We start from the raw sequence: 16,066 nt of genomic DNA, 5'->3' as shown, positions 1-16,066 counted from the left end.
ATATTTTATTTACAAGGAATCAATCTTTGACAGTAGTTATGTTTGTGTTACTTTAAAACAGACTGGAAATAAGATTTAAATTGTTCTGAAATGGAAAAAAATAGTGGTGGTTAAAATGTTCTACACAGTCCTGTCAAAAATCTTTATAATAATCAATACTCTTAACAGTCTTTCACAAAACGTATTTTTCTTATCAGTTTAAGATTGAACAGTAATCAGTTTGAATGGTACATGATCATCGCATACTTTAAAGAATGAGATAAATACAGTGAAAATATATTATCAGAGCTGCTATGTTGACGCTTTAATTGAAAACTCAAAGTTCTGAAGCTGTCAGTGCTTTATTTACCAAGCTTTTAAAAGGGATTGTCCTTCAGTACTTACAGCAGTTTCTGGCTGCAGATGCTGTCTGGGGAAGGAGAGGAGATGAATTGGTGTGGTTCATTGGATGGTGAGAATAATGCAGGTGATTAAGAGAAATCTACATAGAACTTTAAACCGGTTTGAACTCAGAAAGTTTGAAGGTGAGATGAATCCTGAAAGAGCCAGAATGCTTGAGACCGACTGCAGCATTGTGGTTGTTAGCAGGAAACAGTTGAGAAAAGATAACAATGAGGAGAGGCCAGTGGCAGAGGAGACATGGGCATTGTGGTGTATTCGACCTACAGTGAGTTCATGTCCAAGAAAGGATTTCGAGGAGCAAACCCCACTGAACATGGGCCCTGCTCCTGGTTCATGCGTATGCGCATAGTCTTTGACATGTTTCAGTCGGGTTTCTGTGCTCACCACAGAACCGAGACTGCCCTCGTCAAGGTGTTCAATACCATCTACATAAGAACCACAGTGCTGGTATTATTGGACCTCAGTGCAGCATCCAACATGGTTGACCACAATATACTACAGCAGATATATATAACAAAACCATAAATATAGCTTTGTTTTAAATCTGCACACATGCAGAACATTTATCTGTGCAACCTTGAAAAGCAGCACCAAATAAAGCTAAGTATTTGGGCCCATAGCAATTACTAGTCTGAAAGCATTAAGATTTATCATGCAGCTACAGTGACTTGGACAAAGAAGGGCGGACCAGACCAAAGCCTTATTTCAGGGTTTTTCAACAGCAATAAGGAATGTAGCTCTCAGATTAAATGCATAAACTAGAGTGTAATAATTGTGTTCTTATCAGAAGCATGTGTTTGTGTGACAGAATAAGTGGAAATGTTTGACTGTTTTGCCCAACTTTTACTTCTAAGGTATGTATTTCAAACAAATTATCATATTGTGTTACTTAATTTAAATCAAACTTGGATACATGAGTTATGTTCAGGACATGTGTTCTTGATGTAAGAACAAAAACAATTTAATTAATAAAATATGAAAGAATAAAATGGGAAGAAAACATATATCGAATATTTTGATCATTCTTGGAATGTTAAGTAATAAAACTCAAAAAGAAAGAAACACACGGCCAGCAAATAATTGGACATATATATATTGGCAATGTTTGGTTCATGTTCTGCATTAGGAGTGTACATATGTTCTGGCCAAATGTAAATTTATGATAAGAATTTAAAGAAGCATTAAAAAACATTTTTGTAGAGTTTGCTCGGTTATCAAGTCAGTGGAAACAACATAATTTTACGAAAAAATAAATAATCCTTTAACTTAAACAAAACCTGTTAAAACCTAAGCGTTCATCGGAATTTGGCTACCTCTCCCTTGCCAATATGGCGGACACGTTAACGTCCAGCTGAGGTCTTGTGTTTGATGGGCCTTCCGGGGTCCAGCCCCTAACCCCCAGTGCGCAGACTCGTGTTTCTCTCCGGTTCAATGGCGGCAGTTGGAGCGTCGTCCTTCGTGTTTTCTTGGGTTTTTGTTGACGGAGCAGCAGCGGGAGAGTTAATAAAGATGTAAGATAGAAACAGCAGCAGTTGATGAACTCTGGAAAGAAGAGAAACGGTTTGAAGCTCAGCAGGAACTGCTCAGTAACGGTTGAAGGAAAGTTTGGAGAGAGAAAAGCTACCAGAGATGTGGAGACAGCAGGTCAAACAGCGACTGGATGCAGCAGAGGAGCAGAGACACGAAATACTGGATGCTGCTTTCAGCCCCGAAGATCGGCTGCAGTCATTAGGTTTGGATGTTTTCATTGTTCTGCTAGCTGCAGGTTAGCAGCAGCTTTCAGGGACCTGATGGAGTAGGATTCTTCATGAGAAGAAACCGTTGTCAGTTTGTAGCTTAGCTAGGTTTCTTCTCTGACGCTGGAATTTTACTGCGTCCATTTAATGTGTAATAAGGTAAAAGTGCAGAAGAGGTGATGTGGGGTGAAGGGGGAAAGAAATGTGATTTTGTTTTTTTACAGCTTTGCACCATATCTTCATATCCTGTTCAGCAGAAATAAAGAAGTACTGAGAAAATAAGATCATATAAACAGCTAGATTTTACTCTGTTAACCCAAACATAATCAATGCTGTTATTTATATTTATGTTCTGTCTGCGTTTCTATTTCTGTGAAATTTCAGTCATTCAGGGCATTCTAGTCTATAGCTAATAATATTATTCAGGACAGTCCTGCTTGATTCATGCTGCAGTCCACCTTTTCATTTCTAATGCTGCGAAAACTCACCATTTCCTTTCTTTGCTTAAAGAAGGATATTTAAAAAATAAATGTATTTCTTTACTCTGTGTCTAAGTAGTTTAACATTGATAAGCCTGACATTCTTTAAGGGTTGGTGTTTGCAGAGTCATAAGAGTTTTTTGTCACTAGTGGCCCATATTGTTATTAGACAGGAAATGGGCAGAGAAAGAAGAGGGAAGACATGCAGCAAAGCTCCCAGGGTCAGGAATCGAACCCAGGACGGCTGCATCGAGGACTATAGCCTCTGCAGATGGGGCTCACGCTCTGCCGCTACAGCACACAATGCTTCCTCTTGCTCAGCCTCATAGGTTTTATTCTCCTCTTTTTCCTTCAAACTAAAAAGGACAATTAAAAGTATGTAGCCAGGATGAAATGGTTACTTTTTAAATTAATTACCACACTGCTACTGTGGTATAAGTACAGTATTAATATAGTTAGTTATAAATAACATTTTCTGTAAAGCTATATTTAGTAATTTGCTCTTTATAACAATTAGATTTTTTGCCCATCAGTTATCGCCCATCAAATGCATCGTCTGAAACATGTTGCAGCTGATATGAGCAGAATGCAGTGAAAATATAGTAGAGATATTTAAACCACCAAAGAGAAAGGGTGTAACATGTAGCTGAACTTTGAACTTTACAGCTGTGCAAGGAGGATCTTTAGAAGATGTGTTGTCCTTACTTCATACAGAGGGAAACTACAGGGGTTGGACAATGAAACTGAAACACCTGGTTTTAGACCACAATAATTTATTAGTATGGTGTAGGGCCTCCTTTTGCAGCCAATACAGCGTCAATTCATCTTGGGAATGACATATACAAGTCCTGCACAGTGGTCAGAGGGATTTTAAGCCATTCTTCTTGCAGGTTAGTGGCCAGGTCACTACGTGATACTGGTGGAGGAAAACGTTTCCTGACTCGCTCCTCCAAAACACCCCAAAGTGGCTCAATAATATTTAGATCTGGTGACTGTGCAGGCCATGGGAGATGTTCAACTTCACTTTCATGTTCATCAAACCAATCTTTCACCAGTCTTGCTGTGTGTATTGGTGCATTGTCATCCTGATACACGGCACCGCCTTCAGGATACAATGTTTGAACCATTGGATGCACATGGTCCTCAAGAATGGTTCAGTAGTCCTTGGCAGTGACGCGCCCATCTAGCACAAGTATTGGGCCAAGGGAATGCCATGATATGGCAGCCCAAACCATCACTGATCCACCCCCATGCTTCACTCTGGGCATGCAACAGTCTGGGTGGTACGCTTCTTTGGGGCTTCTCCACACCGTAACTCTCCTGGATGTGGGGAAAACAGTAAAGGTGGACTCATCAGAGAACAATACATGTTCCACATTGTCCACAGCCCAAGATTTGCGCTCCTTGCATCATTGAAACCGACGTTTGGCATTGGCATGAGTGACCAAAGGTTTGGCTATAGCAGCCCGGCCGTGTATATTGACCCTGTGGAGCTCCTGACGGACAGTTCTAGTGGAAACAGGAGAGTTGAGGTGCACATTTAATTCTGCCGTGATTTGGGCAGCTGTGGTTTTATGTATTTTGGATACAATCCAGGTTAGCACCCGAACATCCCTTTCAGACAGCTTCCTCTTGCGTCCACAGTTAATCCTGTTGGATGTGGTTCGTCCTTCTTGGTGGTATGCTGACATTACCCTGGATACTGTGGCTCTTGATACATCACAAAGACTTGCTGTCTTGGTCACAGATGCGCCAGCAAGACGTGCACCAACAATTTTTTCTCTTTTGAACTCTGGTATGTCACCCATAATGTTGTGTGCATTTCAATATTTTGAGCAAAACTGTGCTCTTACCCTGCTAATTGAACCTTCACACTCTGCTCTTACTGGTGCAATGTGCAATCAATGAAGACTGGCTACCAGGCTGGTCCAATTTAGTCATGAAACCTCCCACACTAAAATGACAGGTGTTTCGGTTTCATTGTCCAACCCCTGTATGTTGTGATTATGAATCTCATAATATTATTTAATATTTAATATTAATATTTTAATATTTTATCAAATAATATTTTGGTCTGTTAAGGGTTGTCCTGTGAATACCAGCCCAGTAAGGCGATGGTATTAGAACAAAATAGAAAGGGATGAGACGAGCTCTGACATTATTGAACAGCATAAACTCTGCACACATGGAATAAATTCACACAATTTCTTAAAATACAAGAATTTATTAACAAAAATAAGTCAACTCAAAGTCAAACATATTTTAATCAACAAACTCTTTACTTTGCTTAAACAATCCAACTAAACTACCAAGCAGAATTAAAGAATAATGAAGACTAATGGACTATGTACAATATAAACAAGTTGATTAAAGATGATTGATAATTATGACCAAAAGAGTGATGCAACATTACCATGCAATGTTTATGTTTGAGAACCAAGGATTATCTTGAAGAATCTGGAAGTGAAGTTAAGTTAGTTTTGGAACCAACTTAGACAATAATCAGCAAACGTTTAGACAACCATTCACAATGTAAGATCAGATAAAATATTATTTTAATAAAACAATGTTTTAAATAATGATCTGCTGAATAAAACCAACCTTCTGGATGACTAATTCTCATCAGTGTCTCATTAGCTGCCTTTATTTATTAAAATAATATTTAAATAAATATTATTAAGGGAGTATTTTGGAAAAGAGCCAAATCTTTCTGGAGAAATGGGGCTTAATGGTGTTTACTTAGTTATCAAATTTAGTAAATGATGTCTAGGAACTATTATTTACTGGATTGAAAACTAACAACCTTTCTGTTAAATACTCTTTAGTAGCAAGCACGTGTTCTTACCGGTTAGCAGTTAAGCTAACAAAAGAAGCTAATAGCTCAGCACCAGAATCAACACATACCTTTAAAATACCTCGGTTAATATAAGGATTAAAATGCATAAGCGCGGACGGCACGTTATGATCAATGTTCTGTTTACAATCACCCTTCAAGTAAAGTTTGACTTTGAAAGACACACAAACACAGAACACGTAGTGCTGCAGATAGCCTGCTAGCACTAAGATAGCAGAGTTTCACAAAAACAAAACCAAACTTCATAAATGAAAACGTTCAGATTATTTCATCCTAACTGTTAATCTGCCCAAACCTAACCTCTGACCATGGTGAGGAAATGTTGTCCAAGGGGTGATGAAGTTTGAAGAAGGTATCCACAGTGAACAAAGGGTTATCTCCAGAGCTGTAGCTGGGCGACCCGTCCTATCCTCTGACCATATAGGTTAACACGATGTCTGCTGTCTTCCTTCCAGACTGGGAGACCACGTCTTTGCAGGGGTTTCTCTCGAACACAGTTTGCGTCTGCGGGGGCTCGGAGAGACAGTCCAGCAATGCTTGTACCTTAATTTCCCCGTTCATGAATGAAAATACCGGAAACAGACAGTATTTCATTCGTACTTAACTTTGCATATGATCGATGATCGTATGGCTTCCTTGGATCCAGTTGAAGAGTTTATGTCTGTTTGCCAACAAAAAGACATCAGCGCGCTTTCCTCCCCTATCCGGTCCCTCTGGAAGGCCGTGTGGAAAGAGGGCGGATGTAGCAACAGCTGTGCTTTTATTTGGGTAGTGGCGTCACAGGAAGTCCGCAGTTATCCCGTTTCCTGGCTGTGCTGGAAGAAGGTTAATGCACTTTATTTTGAAAGTTCCAGAAAGGTCCGTACCGGAGTTTAATGTTGAAATCCATGGCTGTGGGTCCCAATAACTAGATGAGCAGCTCATTAAAATGTGGTATTATGAAACGTTTAGGTTTGTCATTCAGCTGCAGGGACATTGAAGTAAGAGGAGGACCAAACCAAAGCTTTACAGCTGAGCGTTTGAGCACTGGTTTGTCTGTACATCAGCACACATTTTTATTATCGAATATTTGGTCACTCCAAATCGGAATATCCTGAGCAACAACACTGATCATTATGAGTGGTTTTATTGTTTGTTTAATAATTTTATCAAGTGAAAAAAATAAATCCAAACCTTTGGCCAGTTCTACACGAGCCACGTTTTAACATGCAAGAACATGGTGAACAAATCCAATTATTTTCAGAAAATGTTAGCTATTTGTTTACAATTACAGCTTAAGTAAAAATATATACTGCACTAAACTTTAATGTGTGTACTGTCACACCACTAATTATTGATCATGCTCATTGTTTTGTAGATCAGAAGAATCACTGAAGCACATCGGTAGCGCCTTTTCGTTTCTTGTCCTTTTCCTTATAAGATTGTAGGTCATACTGTATGTATGTTTTCAGCCTCAAATTAATATCTCCGTGTCCATTTTAAACAATTTTCCCACAATACAACAATAGATGAAGAACCACCAAAGTGACGCGAGAGTGAGAAGAAGAGCAGCAGCGTCTTCTGTGGACTTTTTTTGACACGTCAGACGCCGCTGATGCACGTTGCCCTGAATGGCATTCAAAGTAAAGAGTAGTAAAGATACCTGTTAAGGTGGATGACTGTAGCGCCCGCTGTGTGTGAGTCTGTGCTCAGGTGTCCCCTGAATAACGTCCTGCAGTCTTTGGGAAATACACAACAGCAGCAGAGAGTGCACTTCAGTAAAATGAAGCCAATGAAACCAAAGCGCTACGTTTATGAAGCAGGAGAACAGCAAACCCAGGCATGGGAGGAGCAGAAAGGACTGAACTGCACCAGATAACAAAACAGACAGGTAAAAACTCAGAATCCCAGGGACTGTGGTCTCTCCTCCTGCAGAGCCGTCTGCATAAAACCTTTAAAAATGAATAAAGAGTTCACACTCCACTAAGTTAGGGTTGCATGAAAAGAGTGAAAGTGCTGTTTGATTCTTAAGGGGTACTCTATCAAAATATTTTTCTTGCGCAACTGTGGCGAAACACTTCATAATTCCAACATTAACTTAAAATGTCTGCCGAAAGATATTATAATTTATTTTCTTGTCCCTGCAGTTATTCAACACATACCTACTATATATTAACTTTCAGCCGCCACAAACATGACAGGTAGCGAGAAATCCAAGAGTGCCGGTCTGAGATCAGGCGGCGGTTAGTGGGGAAGTCCAAGTCCAACTGCCCGGATAGCCTATCTGTCCTACCCCCATACCAGGACTATGAAAGTAAGCACTGGGACAGTGAAACTACCTGGGTAAATGGTTTCAAAAGCAATGGAAAGGTGCTATGGTCTTACTTCTGGAAACCCACATATCCAAATGTGGACCGAATGCACCAAGTACATCAGTTTCCTCATATCTGGTCCAGAAGGGAGATGTTTAATTATTAACATAAATATTAACATATTAACAACAAAGACTAGTGTATGTCTCCAATGTTTATCATGGTCTCTTTTCTGCCCTTTCAACTCAGACTGAAACAACACTGGTGGTGGGAGGAGGTTTCAAGCCCACTCTGAACCCAGAGTTAGGCTCAGCAGATCACCTGACCTTCGTAACTTGGAGTCAGTTAATCCACTAAAGCAGAAAGATTCTGGTTTCTGATATCTGGCACTCTTGTCACCTATCAGATGAATTTGTCTTTTTCTTGCCTGTCCCCCACTCTTACTTCTGTATAGATTTGGCAATTCTGTTATGAAGGACGTTTGTGAGGCACAAATTTATCAGATTTCATTAAGCTACCAAGCACCAGCTACTATGATGATAATGGAAGAAACATTAACACCACCTGTAAAACAAGGAGGTCTAACACATCATAAGTGCTCCTGGCTGTGTGGACTCTGCTGTAGCTTGTTTGGGAATCTCTTGGGGGAGTTTCTTGCCTTAGTCAACGCTGCATTGTTGTGGGCGCATGGGGGACAAGAGGAGGCAAGTTGGGAAACTGGCTTAAGGGGGTTTGTGCTGGTGTCTTGGCGCCCACCCCCTTCTCCCTAACATATACAACACCACACATTAGGAGGGTCTTGAGGTTTGGGAAAATGGAAAGTGCAGGCTCTTGGCCCCGTCGTGCACCACAATTTTAATACAGTATACACTTAGGGCTTTGGGGTTATAGTGGGACAGAATCTGCTGTCAGCAAGCAGTGGGGTCTCGCACACCCTAGCCACAACCCCAATTTAAATGCACTTTAAACATATACATCTGCATTCATTCAAACTTTTCACTTTACCACAGACACACATGCAAACACCGCTGGTTGTAGGGGCTGGGCTTGGGGGCATGGCGTCCTCTTTTTCTCCTGTACCTGCATCTGTGATTGTTTAGTGGGAACTGAAGGTAATGGGGGGGACTGGGGGAGCCCCTTGGTGGGGTATTGTGTGTTTGGGTGATCGGGCGACATTCTGGAGTTGAGGACTTCCGCCGGGTGGCCTGTGGTTCATGGGGATGTGTCGGGCTAGCCGTGGGCGACAGGGAATACGCAGAGCTTTGATGAGTATCCCTTCCATGTCCTCGCAGGGGCTTACTTACCCGATGGGAGTGCTAATGTGCCCTCCCTACCTTGGTCCTTCTGAGTTACGGTTGCCACATTGGGCTGTCAGTGGGCCTGGCATGTTGGGGGTTCTGGGGGCTCTCCCCTGCTTGGTGCTAGGTGGTCTTACTGCTGGGGGTTGGTGGGAGCCCTGGGCTGTGTCCTGGTTGTGGCGTTCACGGTGGGAGATCGCAATGTGGCTGGATTTGGGGACTCAGTGCCCTGCGTCTCAACCTGCGCCTTTTTGGCCTGGAGGCTGCTGCTCCTGTGCTTCACTGACGACCTACGTCTGTATAGGGCACATGGCTGCCCTGGGGTGATGCCCTGTGTCTGCCTACCTTGGGCTGTTGTGGCCTTCGAAAGCAGAGCCCACCTGTCAGCCAGACTAGTCGACTACTCTGACTGGAATGTTTTGATTGTGTTCATCAGAAAGACAGCCTAGCGGAAGACACTTCCTCTGTGGTGGCTGGTTTTTTCCATTAGCGCTCTGACCTAAAGGTAAAAGTCTATAAACAGTTTGTGTCCAGGATGTTTGGTGTCTTCCTGACCCTAGAGCTGTACAAGTCCTGGATGGAGGGAAGGGCAACCCTGATTATCCTTTCTGCAAACCTGATTGTTCATTGCAGTCTGGACCTGTTCTGTTTTGTAGATGAGACAAAACATACTGAGATGGATAAAAACAGCATTCACAGACTAAATGATGGCAGTGTAGAAGATGACCAGTGGATGGTTGCACTTCTTGAGTTGTGGCAGGAAGTACAGTCTCTGCTGGGCCTTCTGAACAGTGTCCCATTTGCAAGGACCATCTCAAGTCCTGAGAAAGGGTGGTTCCCAGGAACCAGAAGTGATCCACAGTAGACAGTCTTGTTGAGGAGGGTGAGGGGAGTGAGTGTGGGTGGTGTTCTCCGGAGGTCCACAGTTATCACCACTTTTTTAATGGGTTAAGTTCCAGGTAGTTCTGCCCACACCAGTAGACCAGCTGATCCACCTCCTGTGCCATGGGTGTAGAATTTGTGGTGGGGGTGTAGTTAGTCCCTTTGTGTGTGTGGGAGGTTTGAATGCCTATTTGTCAAACCTGAAGAAAAAGATGTTAAGGTCACCAGCCAGTCCCCGCTGCTGTAAGCCTCTGCCTTGCCACAGTGAAGTGAACCATGGTTATTGTTATATGTGCAACAGATCTTGGTCTGCACACACGTTATCACAAAACTCATGTATGATATCACAGTTTAGACAAATCCGTCCAGTCCACTGGCTGCAGTGTAAAAAACACTCCAAATGGTGCAGTCACACTTCCTGACAGTCCTAACCACAGGCTTATATGTTTTCAGTTTGTGTCTGTAAGTTGGAATGAGATGAAGGAGACAGAGAGTCCTAAAGCTACTTGAGGGACGGTGCGATAAGTGTCTTTGTAGCAGTTGTCCATTGTGTTGGTGTCGGTGGTGGGATACATTTAGTGCTGTCTGTATCTTGGAATTTTATTAGGTAGGTTTGGTCTGTTAAAATCCCTGGATCCAATTATTAGGGTGTTAGAGTTAGAAGGCTGATAAATACAGATCAGTGCAAAAGAAGACACAAATGAACCAAATAAGTTTGACTTGCAATGATGAGACAGACCTCTGCAGCACAGTGACTTCATTCTCACAAAGAATAAATCCTTGCACCAGCCTTTTATTTACAACTTATATATACATATAAATATATATGTACACATATATATATATATATGTACACATATATATATATGTGTGTACATATATATGTACATATATATGTGTACATATATATGTACATATATATATATATGTGTACATATATATTTATATGTATATATATATATATGTACACATATATATATATGTGTGTACATATATATGTACATATATATGTACATATATATACATATGTGTAAATATATATATGTACATATATATATATATATGTACACGTATGTATATATATGTACATATATATGTACACATATATATATATATGTACACATATATATATGTGCTCCAAGATGGCGCCGCAGATGGTCGCCTCGGCGTGTTGGTGCGCATTGTTTTGTTTTTTGCTTTAAAACGGTCTTCTGTGATGGTACCCGGAGCTCTCTCACCAGAGACGAACTCATGAACATCAGGGCTACTACACCAGAGGAGCTATTTCCAACTTTTCTGCCTACTGCTCTGGAATTTTTGGACATTCTGGTCAAAGGTGCGCTCACCTTTGTTCACGCAGTGAAACGCCGGAAGAGAGGGAAACGTGCTGGGGTGCTGGTACGTCTTCGCCAGCGTGGACTACGAACACCGTTACCTGGAATATTTCTCTCTAACGTGCGCTCACTTCCCAACAAAATTGAGGAACTACAACTGCTGTTGGGGAAAAACAGGGACTTTTATTCATCGGCAGCTTTGTGCTTCACGGAGACGTGGCTGTGTGGATTAATACCGGACTCTGCGCTGCAGCTGGCAGGATTCCAGCTCTACAGAGCGGACAGAGACACGGAACTCTCCGGCAAAGCGAAAGGTGGAGGAATCTGTTTTTACCTCAACAGTGGTTGGTGCAACGACGTGACAGTGATTCAGCAGCACTGTTCTCCAGACCTGGAATCCTTCATCATAAACTGTAAGCCTTTCTATTCCCCCCGTGAGTTCGCTTCGTTCATCCTGGTCGGTGTTTACATCCCGCCGCAAGCTAACGTGCAGGTCGCACAGCGCATGCTCGCCGACCAGATACTGAGTGTGGAGCGGACCAACCCGGACTCCTTAGTAATCGTCGCTGGTGACTTTAACAAAGGTAATCTGACCCACGAACTCCCCAAATATAGACAGTTTATAAAATGTCCGACCAGAGAGGACAACATTCTGGATCACTGTTACACCACCATCAGAGACGCTTATCACGCCGTCCCACGTGCTGCACTGGGCCAATCCGACCACATCATGGTCCACCTGATTCCTGCATACAGGCAGAAACTAAAGCTCTGCAAACCTGTTGTGAGGACGACAAGGAAGTGGAGCAGTGAGGCTGTGGAGAATCTCCAGGCGTGTTTAGGCTGTACAGACTGGGATGTGTTCAGGACTACTACCAACAGTCTGGACGAGTACACAGAGGCTGTGACTTCCTACATCAGCTTCTGTGAGGACAGCTGTGTACCATCATGCACCAGGGTGAGTTACAACAACGACAAACCCTGGTTCACAGCTAAACTCAGAAGGTTAAGACTGGATAAGGAAGAGGCCTTCAGGAGTGGGGACAAAAACATATACTGAGAGGCAAAGTACAAGTTTGGCAAGGCAGTGAAAGAGGCCAAACGACTGTACTCTGAGAAGCTCCAAAACCAGTTCTCAGCCAACGACTCTGCGTCTGTCTGGAAAGGGCTCAAGCAAATCACCAACTACAAGCCGAAAGCCCCCCACTCCATCAACGACCGACGCCTCGCCAACAACCTGAACGAGTTCTACTGCCGCTTTGAAGGACAAAGGGACAGTCCTGCAACCATCCCCCACGACGCCCCCCAACAGCTGCAGCCACAATCCACCACCCCCACCTCCCCAACCTCAAGAGGGGCCTTGGCACCTCCAACCCCCACCCTGAAGTTCCCCCCCACCAGCCCCCTACCCACGCTGAGGACGGCTCTTTCCATCCAGGAGAGGGACGTCAACAAACTCTTCAGGAGACAGAACCCCCGGAAAGCTGCTGGTCCGGATTCTGTCTCACCAGCCAGCCTGAAGCACTGCGCTGATCAGCTGTCTCCAGTCTTCACAGACATTTTTAACACCTCACTGGAGACATGTCATGTACCAGCCTGCTTCAAGTCCTCCACCATCGTCCCTGTTCCCAAGAAGCCAAGGACCACAGGGCTTAATGACTTCAGACCCGTCGCCCTGACCTCTGTGGTGATGAAGTCCTTTGAGCGCCTTGTGCTCTCACACCTAAAAGACATCACCGACCCCCTCCTGGACCCCCTGCAGTTTGCCTACAGAGCCAACAGGTCTGTAGATGATGCAGTCAACCTAGCCCTTCACTTCATCCTCCAGCACCTGGACTCCACAGGAACCTACGCCAGGATCCTGTTTGTGGATTTCAGCTCTGTCTTCAACACCATCGTCCCAGTTCTGCTACAGGAGAAGCTCTCCCAGCTGAGTGTGCCCGACTCCACCTGTAGGTGGATCACTGACTTCCTGTCTGACAGGAAGCAGCGCGTGAGGCTGGGGAAGCACGTCTCTGACTCCCTGACCATCAGCACCGGTTCCCCCCAAGGCTGTGTTCTCTCTCCTCTGCTCTTCTCCCTGTACACCAACAGCTGCACCTCCAGTCACCAGTCTGTCAAGCTTCTGAAGTTTGCGGACGACACCACCCTGATCGGACTCATCTCTGATGGTGACGAGTCCGCGTACAGATGGGAGGTGGACCATCTGTTGGACTGGTGCAGCCAGAACAACCTTGAGCTCAACGCTCTAAAGACAGTGGAGATGGTTGTGGACTTCAGGCAGAACCCAGCCCCACCTGCCCCCATCACCCTCTGTGACTCCACAATTGACACTGTGGAATCTTTCCGCTTCCTGGGAACCATCATCTCCCAGGATCTCAAGTGGGAGCCAAACATCAGCTCCCTCATCAAGAAAGCCCAGCAGAGGATGTTCTTCCTGCGGCAGCTGAAGAAATTCAACCTGCCAAAGACTATGATGGTGCACTTCTACACAGCCATCATTGAGTCCATCCTCACCTCCTCCATCACCATCTGGTACGCCGCTGCTACAGCCAAGGATAAGGGCAGGCTGCAGCGTGTCATTCGGTCTGCTGAGAAGGTGATTGGCTGCAGTCTACTGTCGCTCCAGGAACTGTACACCTCCAGGACCCTGAAGCGGGCAGGGAGGATTCTGGCTGATCCCTCCCACCCCGGTCACAGACTCTTTGAGACTCTCCCCTCTGGCAGGAGGCTGCGGTCCATCCGGACCAAAACCTCATGCCACAAGAACAGTTTTTTCCCATCTGCCACCAGCCTGGTTAACAAAGCCCGGAAACCACCCTGACACTCTCCCTTTCCCCCACACCCCCTTTTTTTGCTGACAGGACACTTGTAACCTGCAACTCTATGAGTTACATTAACGCTCAGCTTGGACTCCTGCTTTACTTGCACAATGATCACCTGCACTGTTGTATTGCTCGTGCATCTTATACTGCTCTATATTTACTCTCACTCACTTAAAACTGTGCACATATATTTATATTATATTGTAGATATGTTTATACTGTTTAATTTGTATTGCACCGACTACGCAAAAACAAATTCCTTGTATGTCCAAAAACGTACTTGGCAATAAAGCTTTTCTGATTCTGATTGTTATTCTGATATGTACATATATATATATATATATATATATATATATATGTACATATATATATATATATATATATATATATATATATATATATATATATATATGTATATATATATATATATATATATATATATATATATACATATATATATGTACACATATAAATACATATGTGTACATATATATATATGTACATATATATATATGTATATACACATATATATGTACATATATATGTGTACATATATATATATATATATATATATATATGTACATATATGTATATACATATATATATATATATATATAAATATGTGTACATATATATATATGTACACATATGTATATATGTACATATATATATGTATATATACATATATATATATATATGTACATATATATGTACATGTAAATATATATATGTATATACAGGTCCTTCTCAAAATATTAGCATATTGTGATAAAGTTCATTATTTTCCATAATGTCATGATGAAAATTTAACATTCATATATTTTAGATTCATATATATACATATATGTATACATATATATATATGTACATATATATATATGTATATATACATATATATACATATATATATGTACACATATATACATATATATATATGTACACTTTTATATGTACATATATATGTGTATATATATATATATGTACATATATATGTATGTACACATATATATGTACATATATGTGTACATATATATATGTATATATATATATATATATATATATACATATATATATATGTATATATACATATATATATATATATAAATATGTGTACATATATATATATGTACACATATGTATATATATGTACATATATATATGTATATATACATATATATATATGTACATATATATATATATGTACATATATATATGTACACATATATATGTACATTTATATATATATATACATATATATATGTACATGTATATATATATATGTATATATACATATATGTACATATATATATATATATATGTATATATATATATATATACATATATATGTACACATATATGTGTACATATATATATATGTACATATATATATACATATATATATGTACATATATATATATATGTATATATACATATATATATACATATATATATGTACACATATATATACATATGTGTACATATATATATATGTACACTTTTATATGTACATATATATGTGTATATATATATATATATGTACATATATATATATGTATGTACACATATATATGTACATATATATGTGTACATATATATATATATATATATATATATATGTACATATATGTATATATACATATATATATATATATATATAAATATGTGTACATATATATATATGTACACATATGTATATATATGTACATATATATATGTATATATACATATATATATATATATGTACATATATATGTACATGTAAATATATATATGTATATACAGGTCCTTCTCAAAATATTAGCATATTGTGATAAAGTTCATTATTTTCCATAATGTCATGATGAAAATTTAACATTCATATATTTTAGATTCATTGCACACTAACTGAAATATTTCAGGTCTTTTATTGTCTTAATACGGATGATTTTGGCATACAGCTCATGAAAACCCAAAATTCCTATCTCA

The 16,066-nt window shown here is 40.8% G+C and overlaps 1 protein-coding gene and 1 long non-coding RNA gene across 4 annotated transcripts in view; one reads left to right on the top strand and one right to left on the bottom strand.

The window, feature by feature from the left end:
* Nucleotides 1–1,479: 1,479 nt before the first annotated feature.
* LOC124883534 lies at nucleotides 1,480–2,168 on the bottom strand. Its single transcript, XR_007042229.1, has 2 exons — nucleotides 2,027–2,168; nucleotides 1,480–1,944 (listed from the first exon to the last, which is right to left on the bottom strand). It is a non-coding gene; the product is annotated as an uncharacterized LOC124883534 (long non-coding RNA).
* LOC124883530 (gastrula zinc finger protein XlCGF57.1-like) overlaps nucleotides 1,936–16,066 on the top strand; it is a 36,361-nt gene continuing 22,230 nt past the window's right edge. For 2 of the 3 annotated variants that reach the window (XM_047390665.1, XM_047390664.1), the window contains exon 1: nucleotides 1,936–2,134. In XM_047390665.1, the coding sequence (XP_047246621.1) occupies nucleotides 2,032–2,134 (103 nt within the window). In that variant the 5' untranslated portion in view covers nucleotides 1,936–2,031. The remainder of the gene's footprint in view (nucleotides 2,135–16,066) is intronic. The other variant, XM_047390663.1, reaches the window with a different exon arrangement.

This window comes from Girardinichthys multiradiatus, chromosome 18, assembly GCF_021462225.1.
Source record: "Girardinichthys multiradiatus isolate DD_20200921_A chromosome 18, DD_fGirMul_XY1, whole genome shotgun sequence".
In the NCBI taxonomy this organism is placed as follows: domain Eukaryota; kingdom Metazoa; phylum Chordata; class Actinopteri; order Cyprinodontiformes; family Goodeidae; genus Girardinichthys; species Girardinichthys multiradiatus.
This window is presented reverse-complemented; position numbering and strand designations above follow the sequence as displayed.